Source organism: Ostrinia nubilalis, chromosome 11 (assembly GCF_963855985.1).
Source record: "Ostrinia nubilalis chromosome 11, ilOstNubi1.1, whole genome shotgun sequence".
In the NCBI taxonomy this organism is placed as follows: Eukaryota; Metazoa; Arthropoda; class Insecta; order Lepidoptera; family Crambidae; genus Ostrinia; species Ostrinia nubilalis.
In genome coordinates, this window is record NC_087098.1 from 4,135,824 (window position 1) to 4,162,087 (window position 26,264).

Consider the following 26,264-nt stretch of genomic DNA (forward strand, 5'->3'; position numbering starts at 1 on the left):
GCATACGGCTAGGCAATGTAGTCGTGCAGGAGGATAAAAGAAAGAGGGGCAGCCACAGTAGGTAACACAGAGTCGTTCAGGTAAGTGCCAGGAAGAGGTGCAGCAACTGCAGTTAAGGAACGGCTGGGACGAACAAGGATAGGTGCATCCAGCTCGTAAGCCTTAATATTGTTACACTGGTTAAGGCGCTCCTTTTCAAGACTTAGAAGCCTGCGGGTAACGAGCCATTGGACGTGGAGAGGGTCATTAATTATACACATATTTTCTACTTTGCCGAACATTTGCACGAGAACGGTTTGTTCAAAACATATGAATTTGGTCTTATTTAATGCAGGATTAAATGCCCTTCAACCGTCAGGAAGACCACTTTTCAATAGGGTAAGTCCTTTACGCGGTATAACCGGAAAACCGAAAAAGCGCCCCTTTAGGGGGCCCCCACCACTTAAGCACAACTCCGTCGAAGTCGAAAACCTAGGAGAGTCTTTATGGGCAGCTAATGAAGCCATTAAAGCACTAAAATCTTTAGTAGGAATTATTTCCGATTTAATTCATTTTTGTGTTTAATTCTACTGGCCTATATGCCAAACACACTGTATGTATAGTATACTATGTTTATGAATTTACGTAGTACCTATGAAGTTCTCGACGTAAGTACACGTGTGTTCAAGTAAGTAATCTAGTAATTTTAGCCTGAACAAGTTCACTGTATGTAGTTACGGTAAAAGTAAGGTTCCTGAGGCTGAGTTACACCACCTTACGCCGTAACTATAACCATAACCGGTGTTTTATGTATGTAGTTTGACGGACTTTTGATTTTTGTTAAAGTAATCATAATAATAATCATAATATCTTTAGTAAGATGGTGCAAGACAGCCTAAACCTCCAAGAATTAGGTTCAGTCGTGGCAAATAAAGAAAATGATCGACTAAAAAATTAGTATCTAGGTACATTTTCAGAATTATTTCGGCGGATATTAAGTGCGATTGTTTCATTCCTATAATTCATATTTAGTGGTTTAATGCCTACTAAATAATAAAGATACATTAATGATTTCCCGAATATGATGCGAGTAAATTATCGATGTTTAATTACTCATTATCATTTGTAAATACTATTAAGTTTTTGAAGATTTTAACTGAGTTATTTCTATTTATTATTACACTCAACCTCTTTTTTGCAGACACGCTTCCTCTTTATTCAGAATTTGGCCTACTACTATTTTTCTATACAGTCTAGAAGTTTGATATTGTACCTACATTGACTGCAATACGCAAGCAATAATTGAGAGGTGCTGGTTGACTGGACAACTGGGCAGGCTAGAATCATATTTCTTCTCAGGCAATTAAATTGATAGTCATAGTTTGTAACTAAACTCGCATGGAATACAAATTCCAGATCTTTGAGAACTTAGTCATCCTCCACATTGTGTATTCCATCTAAAAAACGGGTCCAAGTGTCAAGGTATTCTGAAATAAGAGACGTTTGTGAAGACATTGTATTTGTAGTGAATATTGACAAATTTTCAATCTCACCTAAAAGGTGCAAATAGATCCAAATGATGCCATCTGTGGTGGAACGAGGTAGTTCAGTCAATGAGGTATCATTACAGATTTACTGGTAATAAGTTACCTTACAATGTTACAGGTACATTTACAGTGTTGGAAATTAGTAGGTATAACTAATTTCCAACACTGTAAATGTACAAATTTTTTCACTATCCTAGAACAAAGAATACCCAATTAAATCCTGCTAATAATTGCCCTGAAAAACTAATAGTCTCAATTGCATGCTTCAAGCTGTACATCCGATGTTAAACAAATTAACATTGTTGCTTTACGTGTATCCTCCGCTATTATTCATGGGTTTATAAAACAGATGGGTGTGCTCGTTAAGGCATTTGCCTGATTGCATAATGAGAGGCGTATCGGTTCTTTTGTTGTGGAGTGTGGTGGACCTCTCCACCCAGTATGTGTACGATAATGTGACCATAGACTATGTGCCCAGACAGCTGACGCAGTTTAAGGAAGAGCACCCTGTGAGTACCTTCATAATTTTAATTTGGAAAAACGATAATCCCCACCAACATTGAGACTATCTTTGCATCATGAAACGATTGAAAGTATACAAGTGAAAGAAATGAGGCACTCTTTACTTTTAATTAAAAGAGCAATTGCTCTGTGACGCCCTATTTTTTTTTTAAACTCAAGGACTAGATACTTAGGGGTTTATTACAAAAAGTTAAATGAGCGTTGAACACTTGTTATGATATGACTATAAAAAAAATTGAATTGTGCAATATTGGTCATAATTTGCTCTAACATAGTGTTTCTTTCAGAAACCAATAGGAGTCCTCACAACAACTGCCGGAGCACCTGTTGACATCAGGCAGACGGTCACAATGAACACAGACATATTTTCCAACACCTACCACATGGACACAACCTCAAATTCTGACGTCAGACAAATCCCGGAAAGGACTGTGCATGCCCGAGGGTTTGGAGCTCACGGATACTTCGAAGTGACCCATGATGTCTCCAAATACACCAGTGCTGATGTTTTCAATGGAATTGGAAAGAAAACTCCTTTATTTGGCCGTTTTTCCACAAACATTCAAAACAAAGGTGGACAAGAGCTTGGAAGAGAAATCAAAGGATTAGCAGTCAAATTATACACACAGGAAGGAAATTTAGACTTCCTAAACTTACATCTTCCGGTCTACTTGTACAGAGATCCCGTTGACTTTGCCCATTTTGTAAGGGCATTCAGAAGGAACCCTAAAACAAATATAATTGACTACACAATGATTTGGGACTTGATATCCCAAAGACCAGATGTACTGAACAACTTTATGTGGCTACACTCGGATTACGGGATTCCTGATGGATACAGAAGAATGGATATATTCCCATTGCATACTTATGAAATCACCAACAAACACGGAGAGAGTTTCTTTGTTAAGTTTAACTTTCGGACTGAACTGGGGTTGGCTAATCTTACCACTGCTCAAGCCCAAGCTATAGCCAGCCAAGATCCTGATTATTTCACCAGAGATGTGTATAATTCAATTGCTAATAAGAAATATCCTTCATGGAGATTAGACATGGATATCATGACTCCAGAACAAGTATTGAATCTAGATTATAATCCATTCGACGTGACAAGGTTGTGGAAGAGAGGAACTTTTAAAACTGTCACCATTGGCCGACTCGTATTAAATAAGCATGCCGATAATGACTTTAGAGATACAGAACAGAGTGCGTATAACCCTGCCAACTTAGTACCTGGTATACCTGGGCCCATTGACAATATGTTCAGAGCACGAAGATTTGCTTACCGCGATGCTCACAAGTACCGTTTGGGAGGTAACCACGATAATATTGAAATCAATCATCCAAAATATACGAAGGTCTACAATCGCGATGGCCAAGCTCCGATAAGAGATAACATGCACGATGCCCCGGTTTACTACCCGAACACTTTTAATGGTCCAGAACCAATTGTTGATTTGAGTCATCCGAAAGTGAGGAAACATATGTGGGATAGAAATTCTGTTGATTTGCAGCCTAATTCAGAGTTCTACAATGACATTTTAGAGAACGATGCTCATAGGCAAAGGCTTGCAGATAACTTGGCGGCTACTCTTGTCAATGTGGACCGTCATGTTGTGAAGAATGCTCTTAGTCTGTTATCGATGGTTTCTAAGGATTTGGGTCATAGAGTGACTGTGAGTTATAAGGCAGCTCAAGAGAGGGCAAATGCTGCTGCCAAGTTGGATGCTCAAACGAGATACGAGCCTCTTGCAAGATGTGTCAGCTTGTTCGCACAAGGTCGTTTGAAGTGAGATTATTATCCTTAATACTTTATCTTAATTCTTTCCGGTCTCTTTTTCTGTATAATTTTAACTTTCAATCATCAAAATTTCCGTCCATGAATGCTTTAGTGTTCGATTTATTGTAAAGTATGGACCGATTTCATGACGAAATTAATTTTATATTTTCATAATAAACCTAATTTTGTGACCACATTGTTTCGATAGTTCCACAATTGGTGAAATGAAATGCTAAAGGTAAGAATCCTTTGATTTGCCCTCCCACTGGAATTCTTGGAAAGTGACTTTTTCTTTTTACTGGAACTTGGGTCGTTGGAGGAAAATTGACTTACAGCCGACGACAATGTGTGGGTAAAACGCAATATACACCTTATGTAATTTTGATTCTTTTTTTAGACCAGTTACTTTGCAAAAACTACTCTACAAAATGAAATGGTACTACTAACCAATAAACTATTTGGTTTATTTGTTCACAAGATTGTTTTTTATTGATTTCTACTTTGCACCGATTGATTTATGATTCATGTTGGTAGCAGAATAATATTTTTTTTCTTATTAACTTTCGATCCATCATTTAGAGACATCTGAAAATTTGTACTTCAAAAAGAAAGTCCTGAAAGGTTGGAAATACCCAACAACCTCTCGCATACAAACTTGCTGAAGTTGGTTGTGTAGGTGCAGTATCGATCGAGGGCGTTGACCCCGCGTGCCACAATCGTAACTCCGTAACTGCTAAGTTCATGGGCAGACATGTTGACAGTTATTGTGATATCGATTCGTCCTACAAAAGCGTTACGGGGGCGGAAAACTTTGCTTTCTCTACAATTACGAGTGATAATTAAATTGGATGATGAAGGAAAATGGTAGAAATAGTAATAATATAATAGGTTATGTTATGTTATGGAGTCCGTACCTATTGAAAACGATTACCTTACCATAATTTGAGTGTAGAATCATACTTAGGCGTCATTTTTAGAAAACAATGATACAGCTTTAATAATGATAGAAGACGCCTTTGATGATCAATCAAAGAGATAAACAAAATAAGGGCGTTACCTATAGGTAAAACATACTGCGACACCCTAATGACCTAACGAGCTAACGACCATGTCTGTAGCCGCACTGAAATAGCTCTTTATAAATACAACGGTCGGCCATGTTGAAAAAATCTAAGGGCATCCAAGTGAGTACACATTCAGCCTGTCGATCAACAGTCCATCGGAAGCTGATCTCCCCTGCCCTGCTGAGGACTTTGGGGTAGATGCGAGGGAGGGGTGTTGTAGCTGGTATCGTGGGTCAAGGTATCCTGGTCATCGGTACCCCATTTGTTGCCACCTTTGTTAGTACTTTATACTAGGGACACGTAGGTAGATGGGTACTGGCGCATGCTTGGACATTGCCTTTCGCATAGCGGATTTTATACCTACCTAACGTTCAGAGCCAGTGTCATTAGTTCCTGATAAAGTTATCTGTCATCATATCTAATGGATAAAATATGTTTACCCAAAGTAGACACGATCCTCAGTAAAGAGAAATAAGAATAAAAAAGTTTTATCATTTCTTAGTACCTACCTGCACTATTGAATTAATTCTGCCTTTAAAAAGTTTCGCCTAGGCAAGTGTGTTTATATCTATAAAATTATATTAGCATCTACTCATAAGCATTATGTGTAATGGTTGGGAGTATTAATTGAAGATAATTTACAAGTATTATCCATTATTATCATAATTACCGACCAAGTAGATTCCACCGAGGTTTCAGATACCGTACATCACTACTTGACGGCTGCGTGCCGTATTATCATAAACAAAACACGATAGAAGATTGAAGGTGTGTTTTCTAATCATTATACTTTGTAGGCAGTGTTAATGAAGTTAAATATTTCGACTTTGTCTATGATTGTTAGATAGACTTAAAATAAATACATAAATAACCATTACCAGTTACAGAATAAACTGAACATGTCAGTTAGTTAAAGTAAAAATTACAGTTACAATGTAATTAGGTCCTTTTGAAAACCTTAATACCAAAATTAAATTATTGTGGGAAACAAAAAGTTTTTCCCGTACCGGGAATCGAACCCGAGCCTCCTGGGTGAAAGCCAGGTATCCTAGCCACTAGACCATACGGGAGTTGATAAAGTTATTGAAATATTGTAATTTAACCTAATTTTTCATTTTAATTGGAAGACAGTAATATTGCACACTTGGTAACTGAAAAAAATCAATAAAAATAAACATTTAAATTAATCAATATGCAATGCTCACTCGTTATAGTATTAAATAAACAACATCATACTACTATTTCAATAAAGTTTTTTTATTGAAATAGTAGTATGTTCGTTCTCACCACGTTATAGGTATCAGCCTATTTAGATACAATTTTAACCTATTTTTTTTAATTTTTGTATTTTTAATATTTTGAGGACTAAATAAATGGTACATGTAGTGACATCTAGTATCACTGCTCACGCAACATCTATTTTAGGTACTCGCGCCCTCTTGCGTTTATTCAAAGAACTCCATAAAGTTAGGTTTCAATTTGTAGTTTGGAGCAAGCGATTCAATTAGTTTGCGTTAGATGGCGCTTTCTCGCGTAAAACCTTGGACAGAAATAAATGAAAGTTAGTTCCAGACTAACATTATAGATGGCGGTTTATACTATTTTTTTAAAAAGACCCCATTATAAATATTTGTAGAATCACATACAATTTTACTATCGCTTAAAATTTACTATGTACAAAATAGTTTTATTTATCTATGTGCTGGATTAAAACATAATAATGACCTAATAAAATTCCTCACCTCAAGATTTTTTCTTGATGCAGGATTCGAACCTGCATTTTTTTGTTAGTAAATTCTTTCAGTATTCATTATAAAAAATGCTCTGACTTAAAATACAATGAAAGAAAGAAATCAATCTAAGAGCTTTTATTTGTCATTATAAGATTTAAAAGTTTTTTTTAAACAGGTGCTTAAAGAAGGAAAATTGAATAAAAAAAAGAAAATGCCGTGAATAAATATGAATATCTCTTTATTTTTAACAATAAACTCTAGACAGGAGGTATTTTATCACTTATAATAACCATTTAAGTACTAAACAAATTTGCCACATAGGTACGTTATAGGAATTTTAAGTTTAACATTAAATCACTATTATAAAATGATGGAATGTTAACGAAAGCTTGGATAACCTTAATTAAATATAAATACTTTTAAGTTTCCCTAATTACATTAAGCGTGTTGTACTAAATAGTGTCATTTTACATTAAAGGAAATGTCAAGTTTTAGGAAAAACATTTTAGCGTCTTTTATTTCGTATTCCTTATTAATTTTGTAAAATCTTAGAAATGATAAATTAATTACGCATTTAGGCTTATCACATAGAAATGCTCAAATCAGTCAATTTCTAAACATAAAGTTACTTTTACGAAAATAAATTGTATGCAATTATACAAAATAATTATTTCTATTAATACTAGAATTATTCTCGTGGTAAAAATGACTAGAATAATAAGTTTACTTATGCAACTCAATAAGTGTAATAGTAACGAACAATAGTTTATTAAGTTTTGAATAAGTCAAGATGGAGCAATGAAAATGGAAGATAAAGATCGAACTATGATTTTAGATAAATGAATATTCGATTAATATTCACGATTCCGTTCTTACATTCAAAACACTATTAGACAAACGTTTTTAAGATATCGATTTATTTAGACACAGAAGGCAAAGTATACAGCGTTATTGTGAAGTACATGACTATGAATTGCGAGAGCTTTCTAAAAGCTTGAGTTTGTAAGTTTACGTAGATGTTGCCAGCCGAAGGTGGGCCCGAAGCGTGGATTCTAAGTGGTGGGGCGAGGTGTGATGGGGCCCCTGGAGGTGTGACGGGGCCCTAGGTTTTGTGAGGGGCCCCAGGATTGTTGGTGTTCTAGTGGGCATCCCGCCGCCTCCTGCCGGGTCCGAAGGCCGAGTTGGCGGCGGCGACGCCCAGCATATGCTTGGCTTGGAGAGCCCCGGAGTAGCCACGGCTGAGTCCTAGGTCCAGGGCGCGTTTCTCGCTGTGAACAGTCCAAAGTTATACCAAAAGGCACTGGGTTTTTGTCACTAATGTAATGAATGTAACATGCAAACTTTTTAGATACTAAGGGTGGGTTGCACCATCTTACTTTGACTTTGACAAACGTCAAAAATCTGTCAAACTCCATACAATATGCACCGGTTATCGTCATAGTTACCGTTAAAGTTAGGTGGTGCAACTCAGCCTAAGAGCGTCGAGCGGTCTGAGCGGTTTCACACTACTTTCTATATCTGTGAAAATCGGTCTGGAATAAGTCGTAGAATTATTTTAAGGTAGTGTACGCACTAGTAGATACGATTTCCGTCATCCAATATTTTCTATTTAGTTGCTTTCTAGATCGATATTTTGACGGACTTTTTTGCACTAAGTGCCTACATCCGATCTGTTTCCGAGAAAATATGGTTAAGTCATAGAACTACGTGTATTTGTAAGATAGTTTACGCACTAGATCTGATATCCATTAAGTATACGATTTCTCTAGTTAGTTTTCTAGATCCGTATTTGAACGAATTCGGTTCGGACGTAGTGCGAAACTCTATTGTAATGCAAGTAAGACTATGCCTAGCCGTAGACTCCAGACTTTTTACCGGCCGATAGTTGGATCGGGCTGTTAATCAGTATGGACAATGTATAAAAGTGCGCACATCGGCATCGACCGATTCGTCATACAAATTAGAATCGGGCGCAATTATCGGCCGACTAAAAATCAGCCTGCGGGGAATCTAAATTCGGGGTAGAGAATCCGTGATGTGCAAGGCATGTTCACAATGTAACGCTGTCAAACGCCGAGCATAACAAAGTGAAACATGTTGAAACACGCTGCATTGCTGTAACTTTGCAAATTCTTTTATGACCTTTTCGACGCGGCTCCAAATAAACAGTGTTTAGAACTTTTAACAATGCTACTTTATTTGGGGCTTAGTTTATGTGAATGTAAGCAAAAATGTATTTAAAAGCTTTAACGAAGAGCTTAAAATGTGTTGAAGGATTAATAACGCTATAGTAATTTATTGGTGCGTAAAGAGGATGAGGTATCTATCCCTCCCATAAATATTAAACCGGTTCTTATTTCAAAATTTGAAGCCTGTTAAAACGTCATTTATTATACTTTTTATTCATTAATATTCACCATCGTTAAGCTAACTTTATGCGTGAAAAAGCTTTCTTAACCACAAGCGCATAAAATTAAATTTAACATAGCCACAAACCTACATAACATAAATAAGTATCTAAAGTTTAGTTTTTATAATTATTTTAGTATAATAAATGACTTAATAGTAAACAGGCATGTTACAAATGTGGTTAATAATTAGAAAAATACATACAACAAATCATGCAAAACATTGCAAACCCAAAGCGTTCTACACGTACCTAGTGATTTCATCTTTAAAGCTGAAAAGAGACAAAACATGTGAAAACATTAAAAATGAAAAACACTCAATTAAAAAATACAATCACTATTATTCTCAAAGTGGTGATAGGTACCCAAATTTAATTACAGTCTGCCAGTCAAACCGTTAATTGTTTGTCCAATGAGTTAATCGTGTTTTGAATAATAATTAGGACCTGGATATCATTAATGGTGACAGTTACTGTCCAGCTAAATAGTTTGAACTTTGAAATTTTGAATTATTAGATTACTAGCTAAACTGATTCCAAATAATTCCTAGGGAATTTTAGGCACATTCTAAATACGTTCACGTCCCCTTATTGGTATTATTTAAGTTTCATAGTTTGGGTTATTTAAAGATGTTCAAATACTAGGTAAAATGATTCGAGTACTCGAGTAAAATATTCGCTTTATGCCATAGTATTCGCCCGCATGATCTCTTGTTTATCCACATAAGCTTTGGATCCCCGTTTAAATTTTGGAAAATCCTTTCTTAGCAGATACCTACGTCATAATAACTATCTGCGTGCTTTGAACGTAGCCTGTTCAGTGTATGAGCTGTGTACTGTGTTGATAGATACAAAACAAATTGAATTTTATAGGAGTTAAATGTGCCAATATTAATAATTTCTTTCTGCCTGAAATTTCACTGGCTATTGTAATTAATAGCTATCGATAAATTTTTCAAGAACAGCTTCCATCTTACGATAATATTTAATTTAAAAACGTAGTGTTTTACTCCGAATATTTAATAACGAATTCCTGGAAATTGATTTTTTCCTCTGGGACCCGATACAAAGGTAAATACAATAATTCTGCTCTTATACGAGTTATTTTGTTTTTCTCAACCGGTTCAAACCTTATATTGTGCCTTAGCATATGTGTATTAAATATTAATTCATGAGAGTGTATGTGTAGTGATTCCCAAGGTACCTATGAAAATGTTAGCTAGGTACATAAAATGTAGAGTTACGTAGACCATCGCTTATGATCCAGAATATTGTGATGTTCTCTTGATTTTGATGTGGGTTATGATAAAAAAGAGTCTCAAATTGCTGCAGTTTTCTTTGAAACGTGTTCCACAAGGCACAGTAACAGGTCGCTTCAGAAGTAGGCAAAGAAGTGTGGATAAAAGTTGACCTTTCTTACACAGAAGTAAAACTTTCCATCTGGATTTAGTGATAGGAATAGTTCAACTTAGAGACTTTAAAGTCTGTCCTTCAATTACTAAATTTGATAGAACTTTGACATCTAAAATCTTTACCACAAATCTAAATCTACAATGGTATTTTGATGTAGGTACTAAGTATTAACAGATCTGGGACGGTTTTATATGATTCAATATTATTGATTTTACAATTAGTTTGGAACTTAAAATTGAAATCTCAATTTGTTTGATTGAAACATTCATGAATAATGTATAACTTCGAAATTTGTCTGTAGCTAAACAACATTTTGTAAATACTTTACATTATTGTTTTAATATTATGATATTTTAGAATAGACACTTAGATAAAAACATCACAATAATTAATTGTTAACCGAGAAGTAAAAATGTAGAGAATATGCATGAAAATATTGGTATAATAACCTAATTTCATAGCAAGATGTAAACTTTCTAAGCATAGAAGTAGTAGGGTAAAAAATCTTGCATATTCCCTATTCATCCAATCACATGCGAGAAATTAACAATCATCATTCTGATGCAATCAAAATACCCATAAATTCAGTCCTTTATTAGAATACAGAATATTCCCGCACAGATTAAACAAGAAAATAAGATAACAAAGTAAGGGTGGATTCGACCAAACAAGAGTAAATAATAATCTCAGAATAAATCGTCAGTTATTCGACGTATTGACATATTTCCCATACTGAAACTGTCAATGTGCCAGTTATACCAGGAGTTATTCTCGGATAAAAGTTTGGTCGAATCGGGCCTTAGAAGTTAAAAAATATTCTGATCCACCCTGTATCCCCAAGTGTAGGTATGGCAAGTAAGTAATGAAAGGAAAAAGAGAAAATTGTGGAAGTGACATCAACTTACTTCTCCATTTTGCGTTCGAACTGTAGAAGGTTCTGGAGTCTGCCGAGCATGTCCACGATTTCCTCAGGCTCGTACTGGCCATCGTCGCGGTAGTAGTTGTTGTAGCTGAAATAAAAAACATTATTTAGAATTTTAGATATGGTTTTGACACTTTGTACGGCTTCCCTTTTTAGGTGCCTCACCATCATCAATATCATCAGAGTCGCAATGGCTCGCCGTGGTGTAGGTTCTGGTATCTTTTTAACTTAGGTATCATCATTATTTTCTTTACGTGATTTAACATAACTTTTCCGAACAATTACTAAGGCTGGGTTGCACCATCTTACTTTAACTTTGACAAACGTCAAAAATCTGTCAAACTCTATACAAAAGGCACCGGTTATCGTCATAGTTACTGTCAAAGTTAGGTGGTGCAACTCAGCCTTAGTGTCTTACTTAGCAGTTTTTAACTCTTAGGCTGAGTTCTTAGACCACCAACCAACTTATTTAACTGTAACAATAACATTAACCGGTGCTTTTTGTATGGAGTTAGACAGATTTTTGACGTTTGTCAAAGTTAAAATGAGATGGTGCAATTCAGCCTTAATCAGGCAAGCAAGTTTAAATACCTTTCCACAAGGCAATAAAATCTTGAATCTTGAAAAAAAAAAAAGATTAAAGTACTGCTACCTGGGGTACGCAGATGTGGGCAGGACCAACAGCAGAGCGATGAGAGCGCAGGACGCCAGGATATAGCTTGCTCGCACCATCCTGGAACAACAACAAAAATATTTTCATCATCAATGTCATCGTCAACGTCATCATGTCATTTAGTCTCCACTGCAGCGACGACCTTCTTTAATTTACCAAAGGCAAAAGGGATTTGGCCTATAGGCACTCTCCACCCTGGCCAGACGGGTCGGGGAGGCCTGATGTTCGCATATTTTTTCCTTAGTCGCTCCTTACGACATCCATGGGAAGCGTAGGGGTATTTTTCGTAATTGGAGGGTTTGTTCACTGCTGTTTGTATGTGCAGACTCAACGGTGTCTAAAATCCAGGTTAATGAGTTCTAAAGGAGATAATACTATTGTCCAAGCTTATAATATGTTTCTGAATCTAGCATCTTTAATATTTAGATTATCGTTAACGAGATAATGTAAAGAAAATTTTGATGAATTTAAGAGACTCCTAAAACCACAAACCCAATGAGGTTCATCATTAATTAACCACAAATTATGTTATTGTAGGATAAAAAGGAAATTAGGGCGGTTTTGTTTTGGAGTCCCAATGATCTTTTGGTAAAACGATACGAGCCTTAAGTGACGTAACTCGACCTACACACTAAGTGCGATGCAAACTTAAAAAGGTTCACGAGGGAAATAAAAGGAAATAAACGACAGAGAGATTATAAATGAAGGGGCAGATATTTAGAAAAAAATTACAGGTTCCCTGTAAGTTGAGTTGTTTTTATTTTGCAGCATCCAGTGTCATTAAAAAGTTTTGTTTTAATTGCAAGTTTTGCTAGGTGTATTTTTTCTTATACTTAGGTAAGTACCTACGTAGTTACCGTAGGTAACGTAACGTACGTTAGAAAAGAACATCATAAGGTCTTTATACGTCGTGAGAAGTCTCATTGAAAGATTTTCTTGTTACTACAAAAAATAATATAAGAAGAACCCTAGGAGACTGTCCGTCTCATAAATTCAGTCCCTAACTAGAGTAATTAATAGTTCTTATAATGGTATGATACTAGTATAGTTTCTGACAATTCCTACCTCACGTTTCCCGTGTAGTCAGAGTCAACTAGGACTGGCAGTAAAATATGATCAGAGAAAGGCATACTATACAATGCAAGCAAGGGAATAATTTATTTGACCTTTTTTTTGTTTTGTTTTTATACAGGGCGAAATTGCAGTGCTGCCAATTTTTTTTGATAAGCTCTATATAACAATATAACTTTATCGTAATTATTTTGAATCGTTGTATTTTTCGAGAAAATTAAATATAGAAAGTGTAATTCGCGGGTGCCTATTCGTAAATTTTCGCGCACCATAAATTGTCTATTAAGCTTTGCAGTTAACTGTTTCCATGTAAGTCAATTTTGAAACCGCACGCAGCTGATAAAAATATGAAATAAAATATTTGTTTTCTTGACGTAAATCGATTATCTTACTGATCCTGAGTCCCTCCTAAAAATTTGGCAACACCTTGCAATTTCACCCTGAATTTAAATATTTTTATTTGTGAAACAAATGCAAGTCGAGGAAGCGTGCTTTTGTTTTGGTTAGTTATTCAAATGTATTTGACACGGCTCTTGAATCGGAACAAGAAGAGAGAGACAAATTTCCCGAAGGGTTTTGTGATTACTCAACACTAGGATAAATAAAATATTTGTCTTTGAAAAACAAAACAAAATAAATTGTGGTACTCTACCTACTACTTTTCGAATCAAATCAAAAATGTGTCATAGTTCTCGTTATAACAAATCAATTGGACAAAAAGCTTACAAATAAGAATTATGGGATTTCGAGAAACGCTAAAAGATTTGCTTTTATCCCATCAAAAAGATTAGTTGATTATTATTACTTATTCTGTAATAGAACAAATTCTAATAATACGTCAGCGTCTTTAGAACGGACTTATATCTGGTAATATCGTTTCAGTGGGTCAATTTAATAAAGATATTCATGATAATCACATTTTATTACTAGCTTCGCTAAATTGGGAGCTAGTACGATAGCTGGAACAGTTTTTATTTAGCTAGGTACAATTGAAACTGTGCTTCTTATTGGAACAAGCAAAGTCCTTGTAGGAACAAATTTAATCAAGTACCAAACGCCATGAATGCGGATAATCTATTTCAGTACCAAATCAGGGACAAAACTTTAGAATAGTTGGCGTATTTAGCAATGTGTCTACATTTTGACCCGTCATCTATTATGAAGATGAGATAAACTCCAGTGAGTGATTACAAAGGTCTCTTGAAACCCTTTATGTTTACAACTAGAGGCCGCCCGCGACTTCGTACGCGTAGATCCCGTTTTACCCCCTTAGGGTGGAGTTTCGTAACATCCTTTCTTAGAGGATGCCTACGTCATAACATCTGCCCAGGGTCGGACTGGGCCGGAAGGGCCCGGGTGGCTGATCGCAATCCCGAGGCCCGAGACAATACTAAAATAAAGTAAAATAATAAGTAGGTATGTATTTACTAATAACAAATAATAATAAAAAGCTAGCCAATCAACATTTTTTTTAAAAGAGGAGAACTTTCAGCTAAGCAGTTAATGACTCGATCGTAAAAGCTGCTGTTTTCGTCATTCTTGATTAGATCCGATTCTGTATTTAATACAGTGTGAGTCACGATAAAGTGCACATATGAAATTAGGTGAAACTAGATCTATTTTTATCGACAAAAAAGAGGTCAATTTTTTTTTTGAGAGTTTTTTAAATTTTTTTTTAGATTTTTTTTCTTCCAATTACTTTTTGTAAAGAAAACGTAATAACTTTATAACTAAGAGGAAAATCGTCTCTCACAAGTCACTTGCGTGAATAAAACTTTGAGAATTAAACACTGTAATACATAAAAAAAAGCAAAATAAAACTCCCGTCATTTCCCGGCAATTTTCCGAGTATTGCATTTATTAGAGGACGCAATTTTATTTTTGGGACATGTGTGGGTCAATGTGGTCAATAGAAGCTTAACCTCAAGTTTTTGGGGTCGCCACCCTTGTCCCCCAACCGCCATCTTGAAAAAAGGGCTGAAAACACTTTTTTAAGCGTCTTACAAAAATTCGCTATGTCATAATTTGTAGCAAATTGTTTTGCCTACAAATAATATTATGTTTACATAACTTTTTGTCCTAAATTAAAAATTAGAGAAAAAGGATTTTTTATTTTTTGCTTAATAACTTCTTTAATCTTTATTTTAAAGCAAATGCACTCGCGAGCAAAAGTATGAAATCACTTACATGAAGTTGTTTCCACGCGATCTTGTGAACTAACGAATTTGTTAGTAACAAAAAAAGTGGCACCATTTTAAAGATTAAGCTTTTTACTTTAAATTGATACCAAATAAATTTAAATCACACCGGTATTTAAAAAGATATACCGGCTGATGTGAAGAAGTAAGGAAAAAGACATGTATCAACTGTTTGATACGTCGCGAGTTGCGGCCTATTTACCCCCTATAAAAGCACGTGTTTTCGGATTTTTGCTTTCACACGTTGATTCATACACATCTCCGCTTCTTTTGACACTTTACCTGGGATTCTACACCTACAGAAGCAGCACAAATCGTTGCACTATTGCAAGAAGGGCTCAGCCAGCGGGCTGTCGCACGTCAGCTCCACATAAGCGGAGGGTTTCGAAAGTTTTAAGACGCATTCGGGAGACTGGTGGCTGTATCCCGAGACCAAGTTCTGCAAACATTGCCGGTGCACATCGCAGAGGGATGACCGTTTTTTCATGTGAACCTCTCTATGAAATCGTCATTTGACTGGTATCGACGTCTAGCAAGAGCTCAGAAATGTTCGTAGGATAGCTGTTAGCAAGTAGACAGTTCGTCTAAGATATAAGCAATAGAATTTGATTCCAAAAAGGCCTGCCATAGGCTCGAAACTGACGGCAGGTCACCGACAAGCACGCTTTCAATTAGCTCGCACTTATTTTGATGGGAAGGCGAACCTACGGCGTAACTATCCTACGAACATTTCTGAGCTCTTGTTGTACGTCGATACCAGTCAAATGACGATTTCATAGAGAGGTTAACATGAAAAAACGGTCATCTCTCTGCGATGTGTACCGGCGCTGTTCAGAACTTGGTCTCGGGATAAAGCCACCAGTTTCCTGAAAGCGTCTTAACACTTTCGAAACCCAGGACTGGCTTATGTGGAACTGACGTGCGACAGCCCGCTGGCTGAGCCCTTCGTAGGCAAAGCAATTTTCTACAAATTATGACTGTACAATTTTTTTGTACGACGCGTAGTTTCCGAGACATGCACGCGGGCAACCGTAGCACAGGAGCCACGCTGCGCGGGCCCCCTGTGCTACGGTTGCCGCATGCCCCGCAACCCAGGCCGTGGGGGGCCCGCGCAGGCTGGGGCCCGGCTGGCAAATGCCACCCCGACTGTATGGCCAGTCCGACGCTGCATCTGCCTGCATGCCAAATTTAAAACCGATCCGTCCAGTGGTTTGGGCTGTGCGTTGATAGATCACTAATGTCAGTCAGTCAATCAGTCACCTTTGAGTTATATTTAGATTGAAACACTGAAACGACCATCAAAAATACAGTCATACCGATTTTATAATTAAAAGTTTAACATTCCAGTTAAAACAAAACTTCTAATTAAGTAGTACGGAATGGTACAGTACGCACAAAGTTTGGGGTGTATAATTATACAACCTGCGTTGTTTGCGGTTTCGCCTAATTAGTATAGAAAGTTAAATAAGTATCACCCATGCGACTATTCCTATAATATAATTGATATTTATTACTGTAGCACGAGAAGAAACTTTTCATCATTTTGTGAAGGTTAAAGTTGAGATTTAAAAATAATTTCGAGGCATGTTTTTGTACAAAAAATTAATTAATTTGATCAGTCATCACAATTTTCATGGGCAGCATATTTCTTTCAAGATGATAAACATAACACATAATTTATAAAAATTTATAAACAGAAAAAAGGGATACATGAGATGTCAATTTTGATGATGATTTTCCACCAAACCAACGTAACATGTAAGAGTTAATATGGTGGCAGCGGTTATAGGATGCTAGTAGTTAATTATTAATTATGGCTGAGATTGCTTTCTAATTACTCGTATAATGTAATAATTACGTTCATACGTTGCTCATTATCGCACCATAATCAATATGTAATTAGTGACAAACATCCATATTTTTAAAATGCACAGACTAAAATGTTGCTCTACTTTGATCACAACATTGGGGTCGATGTTAAAACGTTAAAAAGTACTATTCCATACAAAGTAGTAGGGATGAGCCTTTTGTGTAATTTTTATTAAAAACCTAATCTTTATCCCTTTTGGGAACTGTATTGTATAAAACTACTAGCGGGCGCCCACGACTTCGTATGAGTGGACTGTGGACCCCTTTTACCCCCTTAGGGGTAGAGTTTAGTAAAATCCGTTTTTAGCGGATGTCTACACCCTATATTCTTCAAGTTTATAGGTCCTATAGTTTCTGAGATTTCGTGATTACTTAATCAGTGAGTGGTATAATTATTTTGCATTGATAATATGTAGATTTTTCAAAATGAAGAAATAAAAATAAAGCTTAACTCACGCAATGCGACCAAACTCAACCACGCTAAAACCCAAAATGGTGTATTTAATTAACTATATTGTGTTAAACCTTTATAAGTATTCGTATCACAGATGGTCAGTCAAGCGCTATGTTGACACACTCCCGTGAAACATGGCAGGCTAGCTAATTACAACAAACTAGTGTAAGCCCGCGGCTTTTACTGTGAAAATTAAAAAGGAAACACATTCGTCTGTTTCTATTAAAATACAAAATACTTACATAGCCATTTGGAAAAAAAACTATATTAAAAAACTTTTCTTGAGGAAATACTTTGAATGTTTTACCATATACGTTTTACATGTTTATTTTGGGCTCTACTTACCAAAATACTGAAATCAAATGCTGTGTTTTTACAAAAAAGATTGATTTCATTCAAAGCTAAAAGTCCATGATATATTTATTTCAAAGATACTACATATAGGTATGAATTTCGGGAACTGCGAGAAACTTTGGGATAGAATTTGATATTTCCGAATCATGCTTTTTGTCAGTATTTTCGTAGTAGAAAGTAACATGTTTACAAATACAAAAATAAATTTTCGTTTGAAAAATAATAAAGATAATAAGATAAGATAATGGACAGGAAATGATAACATAAACTAAGGTTCAGTTTTGTTACGGGGACTTGGTTTTGTCGATTGATGTTGGCTCCCACGCATTTCAAGATAGGTATGGAATTATTTTTGGAACTCTATCTATGAAAATAACTTTATCCCATGAGTATTTAAATACTCTTGTGAGGGCTAAAATGATAGTTCGTTAATTTTGGGGTAATACCAACTTATTATTATTCTGTGGTAATACTTAAAATATTGATTAATCTCTAGGAGGGAGGTTCCCGGTTTAATTTATATAGCAAATGAGTTCAATTCAGTTATTATTTCGTGTGTAAATAGGCCAAAATAACGGAAGTATAAAATATCAAAATAAAACTAAGAGTGCCATACAATTAATGCCAATTAGTTGGAACACAAAACCAATTAAGTGGGCATAAATTGCACCAAACTAGCACTTTGCACTTGTATTACACATAATAACTATATTCATGGATACGTTATTATCAATACGTATGAACAAGAACAAAAAGTGCAAGTTACTTATATGTATTTTCATATTTAATGACATTTAGAAGCGAATTTTTCAAAATTAAACATAGGTACGTAAGTTAGTTCACAGTAAACTGGAAAAATAAAAGAAATTGTCTCTCTGAATTACGAGACGGATTCCCAGACCCAGAAAGCTTGACAAATAAACACATTAAATAATTCCATGTTTTTACGCCTAAAAAATACTATTTAGTATTTGCTCAAAAAGCATCGATATAAAAATGTTTCACACACACACCTTATACTCGGTTTCCAGCTGACGAAATTCCCAGAGCAAATCGCATTAGCATATTTGCATGATACACGTTAATTCTTCCGTATACATTCATTAATAAATAACATAATTTTACGTCATATTTTTATTATTTTGTTTACTAATGTATCGGAAGTCTTTATTTAGTTTTAGAAATTGGCTTGTAGGTCAATCTTATATATGTATAATATAAATATAACTGAAAGTATTCATAATTTAGTACGATGAGTTGCGCATTCGTAGCAGTGTAAAGTTCAGAACTCAACTTTGTTTGTAGTCGCGCTACAGTTCGTAGCACTACACTGTGTCGTAGCGCAGGCTCGTTAAGCCTAGGAGGTCTTTCCTGTCGCTTATTTGAGCCGTAGCTTCGTTTGCGGCTTTGTACTAAAGCTCTGCAAAGTTACCGTAGCTACGAGTAGCTCGTAGAGGATTGTGAATATTGCGATTTGTTTAAACAACTTTGTGGCTAGATTTGGGCATTTCCGCTAGTTTGAGCGCCCACTGGTTTTCATACTGAATTACCGATTTGAATAGACAACACAGACTCAAAGACTGGCTGTATACAACTATTATTTATTTACTGTTCGTAGTCAGGCAAGTCTTTAAATTGTGATCAAAGCATCTACCTAAATGATGTGTTTTTAAACAGTTCTAAAGTAATATTATAAAGTTTTAATAATTTTAAAGTCGCCAAAAGGTATTCTGTAGAATGCCCGATCCACGTTCATTTTGTTCATTATTGTAACAAATGAGGTAGGCAATTGTTACAAAATCCCTCTTTTCGAAGTAAACAGGCACTTGTGTGACAGTGTGCATCGCCATCGCACTTCCCTGTTTTTGTAGAGATGATTTTGTTACATATAAATGAGCTAATATAATAATCGTAATGGAACAGTATCCTTACTTCCCAGCAGTAGTTATTCAGCGGAATCCACCTTTGTCAAAGACAGTTTCTCAAAGGACGACAGTGTTGTCGTATGGCCGCGCTTTGAGACTATCTTTGTGCTCGCACGCTGTTGGATTATAATTGGTAGTACATTACTCGTATTATGGGACTAATTGGTAAATAATATAGTAATTAACGTTAAATTAATATCAAAGTACGAGTTATTGTTGTAGAGACTATTTGGAATTTTTGACAAACTTTTGCTGGAGTTTTAATAGTCTATCTATACTATACGAGTCGTTTTTTAAAGAAATGTGATTTTAAATGGCAATGCAATATTATCGTGTCATAAAATATCTCCTCACGTTGTCAAGATAGAGCTGGAGGCTTACCGAAATTGCCTTAAAGGCACTCTTTATTTTCGTATTTTCTGCGTAAATGTTTTTTTTTGCCACTGCCACTTGATTTTAGCAATTTTGCGAGCTATCACATATTATTTTCTTTTAATTATAATTATTTTATCAATTCATATTTACGAGTATATCCGCATTAATTACAATACAAAAGGCGAACTTAATTATTATGGGAGATTTAATAAAAACTTTTTAAGCCTATTCGATAGGTTTGTTCGATACGAATGCCTTTGACACAGACGCGTTGTATTTAAAGAACTAAAGTGTTGTCGAATGACAATAGATTTGCAATGCACACTATACACTATATAGTACTTTGGTGCATCTTCATGCCTGCATTTTGCAGGATATAGTTGGTTTTCAATACTGTAAAGATACTAATTGGATGTGTGAGAAAAATGACTGTAAATAACAATATAGAAAAGAATTGCAGTATTTTCACACAAAAGGTAGATAAACTTTCATAATATTTGTAAGTCATAAAAATACTCAATTCGACTCTTTTCATCCGAAAGATGTTCATTGCTAGACAAAGATTTTCTCTACAAATTACTATTAAAAACTATTTTCTTTAAAGACGAATTACAGTCATCGTCTAAATTTACGTAGTTCGTGACACCCAGAGTAGCCAAACAGTTCAATACACATTGTCAACTGGAATAAGGCAGTGCTGTCAACTTTTTGACCACTCAAATTAATATCATGACTAAAACTTAAAAAATGTATGCTATATCGCCTAGATGTAAGATATCAAGTGTGTCTAAAGAGTTCATCTCTCCCCCCATATCAGTTGTAGACTATTTTTAGCTCTAGACAGACAGATATCAGTTTTTCCCGCATCGTCGATGGATAGGAAATTGCTTCGTTGTCGTGCTTGTGGCAAAGCTTTGTCGCGGGAACGCTCTTATACTAACAATTCTATTGATCATATAGCCACAATATTCCTATGTTACACGTACGAGTAACTGTTTCAATATAGTCATAAGTGTTTTGCTTTCCCCATTACCGTACAATATCTTTGGGAGAGTAGTATGGGAGATAAAAGTAAGCCATTTACTATTACATTGACTAGACACTTTTGTCTTAGCCATCCGGAAAATTTACTTAGAACGTATCTATTAATTCAAAAACTACATTTAGTGGTACCAATAAATACCTCTTCCACACACTCCAACTCATTAACTTACTCTCTTTTTAAAAGATAAAGCACAATAAGTATTTTAACATTTGTAAAAGATGTTTTAGTTTTACCTTTTAAACATTATAAATCTTACGGGACATGCAGAACGGCCTCACCACATCATATGAGGTCTTTATTGGGTTACCACGAAAACCATTAGTGCACCTCTAAGGGTACTTTAAGATAGCAGCCACCTAAGGGCTGATAATATTTTAGCTACGTATTAAGTACGCGGTTTTGTTGTAAAGCTCGTATTCTGTAGATCAAGTGGCACTTTATACAACCTTATTCTATTATACAGAAAGAAAGTAAATGATAGAAGGAGAAAAATGTCTGTTGATAAAGTATTTTGACAATACTTTCTAAATACATACTCGCAGAAATGAACAAGAATTCATTTTTTCCACAAAATATTGCACTCCCACATTTAATCTCCCAATGTAAAGAATGTCATCTGTTTTGTTTCCAAATAATATATAATAAATATTCTTTAATAAAATGCCTAATGTTTAAAGAAGTTTAGAACCAAAATGGCAAAATGTAAAATATTACTTTTTCCAGAGATATTGAAAATTAAACTCGTCGACAAAGGCCAGTAAAACATGTAATTGGATGCGATACATCGTACTTTTGTAACAAAGGCACTTTGAAGTCAACATTCATTAACTCATTTCTCGTTTTTAAACCTACTGCACTGTAATAGAGTTTTGTTTCTCAATACTGACATTCTGATCACTACTGCTTGATATTTCTGAATAAAGTTATCTGTTTGTGCGATAAATATCTAAATCACCATTTCTTTTTTGGACCAATGTTAAATATTGATCATAGAATGGACTCCTTAGTAAAATGTTGTAAAGATCATAATTTTGTTTAGCGAAATTAAATGCACCGGCGATGGAAAATCAAGTTAAACACTGTGGCCATCTTATACAGTTGTATGAGATGATTATATTGCAACAAAAATATGTAGTTTGATGTACTCTCATCTCACAATATCTAGAGTTAAATGTACCAGTAATATGGAGGGTGAAACTGAAATCGAAACATTTGGTACCTACCTAAATTGAATTCTGACTTAGATTTAAAGATTAGGGTGCAAAGAGCGCTATCTGTATCACCTCCCAGGAGTCTCGAAGCTAACAATTAACTTTTATTACGCTGTAACATATAATTTCACTAAAACTAGCCCGCAGGTCGCCTTAATACTAGGTTTCATCTAGAAATAACTTTGGTAGGTATTTGGCCTGTGAAAATGTTTCTAAGAAACTCAAGCATATTACCGACTGTTACATAATCATGATAACCGGTGGTTTCAATTATGAAGCTATTCTTTGTGGGTTTGATTCAAAACACAAACATTTCTAAAGGCCTTGCCAATAGCAATAAGTATCGGCTTGCAACACTATTAACGCTATAACGTGGCGGGGCTTTTGTAGATGAGAGTGAATAGGCACCATGCCACCCTAGACTGTATCTCACTTAACATCATGTGCGATTGAGTCAAATACCTGACTTGTTCTGCATAAAAAAACACGCGTACTATTTGGAGAAACCTTCAAGGTAGGCACAGATTGACTTATTTGTTACTACAAAGGCAACGCACTCATATTCTGCCATAGCTTTAAAGGAATATTCACATCATTTGCTTGCCACAAAGTTTGACACGCACTCTTAAAAATGTTTAATCAAGTAAGCACAGAGATCCAGTTTCCATACCATATAATTTAGGCTTGAGTGTCGTTTAGCCACAAACGGTGGCGGAGAAAACCACAGATGCAGTTTCGCCTGACGAAATGTTGCTAGATTTGACGTAGGCCCGAATACATAGGCAGTACAGTCAGCGTCAAATAGTTAGTGACACCCAACGTAGCCAATAAGTTTGCAACACGTCTTTGTAATAATTAGAATAAGGTTGTATTGTCAACTTTCTTCCACTTTGAGTGTCACGAACTATTTGACGCAGACTGTACCTATTCCTGTAATAGTTGTATTTGTTGGCCTCAGAACCAGGATGAGTCTGGCACTCGATGCACGTTCAAATTAAAAGTATTTAAATACTTTGCGTTTAAAATACTCTAAAACGAAAATAATATTGCCTAACCATGATTTTCATACTACATACGAGTATTATTGCCGCAAACTATTTTAAATAATAGTAATGTTTTCCAAAAAATCAACTGTCTATTCTAATGTCTGTCCGTTAGCTTTGTAATAAACATGTCTATCGACGAGGACAAAAAATCCTGTGCCAGATAGAATGCAATCCCAGTGAGAACAGTTTCACTTTATTTGCTAACGAAGTGTCTAATCAATTTAACTCTATCTCTTTCTGTAGCTAGTTCTATTTTCTGTTCAATTGATTGGTAACTTAATAGGGTCTTTTTATAACTTGTTGTTATAATTAATGTACCTAACTGATTTTGCATAATCACTAAGTACATAGTATAAAACAAAGTCGCTTTCCGCTTTCTATCCCTATGTATGCTTAGATCTTTAAAACTACGCAACGGATTTTGATGCGAGTTTTTTTAATAGATAGAGTGATTCAAGAGGAAGGTTTGTATGTATACTTCGGCACCCGTGCAAAGCCGGGTCGGGTCTCTAGTTATGGTCAAAGCAAAAGACTAGCAAGAGGCTGAATAATAGTTAAACCCACATATTATCATTCATTGGCTTCAAACAAACGTGACCTGACCTTTATGATAAAGGTTTAAACGGATCGTAAAGGAACAAATGCCCGGTTTTATTTGCCCAAAACTTGAAATACCTTACAGTTTTCACCTAAACGTAAACACAGCTTAAAGGTTCATAAAACGAAGCTTTAGGTTAATTCTGACGACCGAATACTAAAACAGAGCTTATGTTAAAGCTCTGACATGCGACGGAATGTCAATTACTTGTTTAACTTCCAGATTCCAAGAGCTTTCAGCTTTTAAGGTGGCGCTATGACGTCATACTTAGTGAGAGCCTGTGTCTACAATATGTAGGTACTAAAAGAGTACAAATGCGATTGTTATTTATGTATTGTTTAGTACCAGTTGTATTACCTCTTGTCCAAGGCACTTTTACATAAGACTGTGATTCACAGTACAAAGACACAACAGATATAAAATATCATTTCGATTTTTTTTTACATTGGTTGCTCTTCCAAATACTTAGCCCTTCAATTGTGTTAATAATACATAGTCATTGTTGGTTTGTCCTTTTTTGCAATTTTATTTTCTACTAGCTGACCCGGTGAACTTTGTTCCGCCTTAATGGCAATAAATAAGCAGACTTTTTTTTTAATTTCGAACGGGATAAAAAGTATCCTATGTCCTTCTCCTGGCTCTAAACTATCTCCCTGACAATTTTCAGCTAAATCGGTTCAGCCGTTCTTGAGTTATAAGTGGAGTAACTAACACGACTTTCTTTTATATATATACTAGCTGACCCGGCGAACTTTGTTCCGCCTTAATGGCAATAAATAAGCAGACTTTTTTTTATTTCGACCGGGATAAAAAGTATCCTATGTCCTTCTCCTGGCTCTAAACTACCTCCCTGACAATTTTCAGCTAAATCGGTTCAGCCGTTCTTGAGTTATAAGTGGAGTAACTAACACGACTTTCTTTTATATATTAGAAGATAGATACTACATTATGGGTTTACCACTGAAACCAGTGTCGGGGCATCACATTATAATAACGTTCCGATTATAACGGACCAGATATCCTTTCGACACATACTTTTTGTGGTTTAAATTTAGTGTAGGTGCCTTTTATGTGTGTCCATAAAGTTTTATATCACATTACTAACAGGCAAGAATGGAAAGGCTTTTTATATTCAACGCAGATTTGATTTTATAATTCGTTATCAAATAGGTACTTTAATAAATTATATCCCTCAGGTGTCTAGGGCCGCTTTCTGAGGGCTCAGTGTGAGTATACATCAAACGTCGTCACTAGTGAACACTAAAAAAAGAAAAAAAAATTAAAAACTATTTCAATGAAACGTGCGCCGACAAATCAGAAAGCGGCCTTAATCAAACCTAATTCGGGGAACCCCCCGAACTGGTTTATGATAATATAGATATTAACCGTAAATATTAAAACCGGCCGGCCATCCCGCGGGACGTTACGTTTTATTCCATTCCGGAATATTTCAACCCGTTATGGATCCGTTAATATCATTGTTTATGGCACCGAAAGTTTTATGGGTTTGCAAATTGTCAGAACATGAACTGGAAGTAATATTTTTGGTACTTTTTTGGCATTTTCGATTTATGTGCTTGCATACCTTTACAATAACTATAAACATATTAAAATTATGTTTTAGAAAACAAAATGCTGATTGCTTTAGACTTTAGTTCGTTAGGCATAAAATAATCGTTTCTTATGTTTCTTCAGTCTTAATTAGGAGGTTACTGGGTATAATTTTATATAAATTAGTGTCTACGCTAAAAAACAAAACTCAAGGAGTCTCTTGATGTCAACAGCATTAACTACGTGCTTTGCATTTCTTTAGTTTTAATTGCTAAAGGACTTTGTTTTGTGGGACGTATAAGAATTCTTGCAAATGACTCATTTTACTGTAAAAAAAAAACTCTATAAAAAGAAAAATGGAGCATCTTGAGCACCGATTACTAAAATGTAGTGACAATTACTGAGATATGATTTTTATTCGAGAAACCGTTTTCTTCACATTTCTTCCGTTCTATGAAAGTTGCAGCATCTATTTTGACTTCAGCCTTTATTTGGTCATTTACCGGAGGGAGGATTTCACTTCTAAT

The 26,264-nt window shown here is 35.4% G+C and overlaps 2 protein-coding genes and 1 non-coding gene across 6 annotated transcripts in view; 1 reads left to right on the plus strand and 2 right to left on the minus strand.

Moving 5' to 3' along the window:
- The first annotated feature begins 1,910 nt into the window (after positions 1–1,910).
- Positions 1,911–3,841, plus strand: LOC135075834 (peroxisomal catalase 1-like). The gene is made up of 2 exons (XM_063970295.1): positions 1,911–2,035; positions 2,336–3,841. Exons 1-2 carry the CDS (start codon positions 1,913–1,915, stop codon positions 3,839–3,841), a joined length of 1,629 nt encoding a protein of 542 aa, XP_063826365.1. The 5' UTR covers positions 1,911–1,912.
- A 2,049-nt stretch (positions 3,842–5,890) lies between these two features.
- Positions 5,891–5,962, minus strand: Trnae-uuc (transfer RNA glutamic acid (anticodon UUC)). The gene has a single exon. It is a non-coding gene; the product is annotated as a tRNA-Glu (tRNA).
- An 884-nt stretch (positions 5,963–6,846) lies between these two features.
- LOC135076154 (diuretic hormone class 2) overlaps positions 6,847–26,264 on the minus strand; it is a 74,380-nt gene continuing 54,962 nt past the window's right edge. The window contains exons 1-5 of one of the 4 annotated variants that reach the window (XM_063970624.1): positions 17,635–17,663; positions 12,017–12,100; positions 11,351–11,455; positions 9,285–9,305; positions 6,847–7,893 (exon numbers count right to left, since the gene is read on the minus strand). In XM_063970624.1, the coding sequence (XP_063826694.1) occupies positions 7,764–7,893; positions 9,285–9,305; positions 11,351–11,455; positions 12,017–12,099 (339 nt within the window). In that variant the 5' untranslated portion in view covers position 12,100; positions 17,635–17,663 and the 3' untranslated portion in view covers positions 6,847–7,763. Of the gene's footprint in view, positions 7,894–9,284; positions 9,306–11,350; positions 11,456–12,016; positions 12,101–17,634; positions 17,664–26,264 lie in introns of those variants that run through there. The other 3 variants (XM_063970625.1, XM_063970623.1, XM_063970626.1) reach the window with 3 other exon arrangements.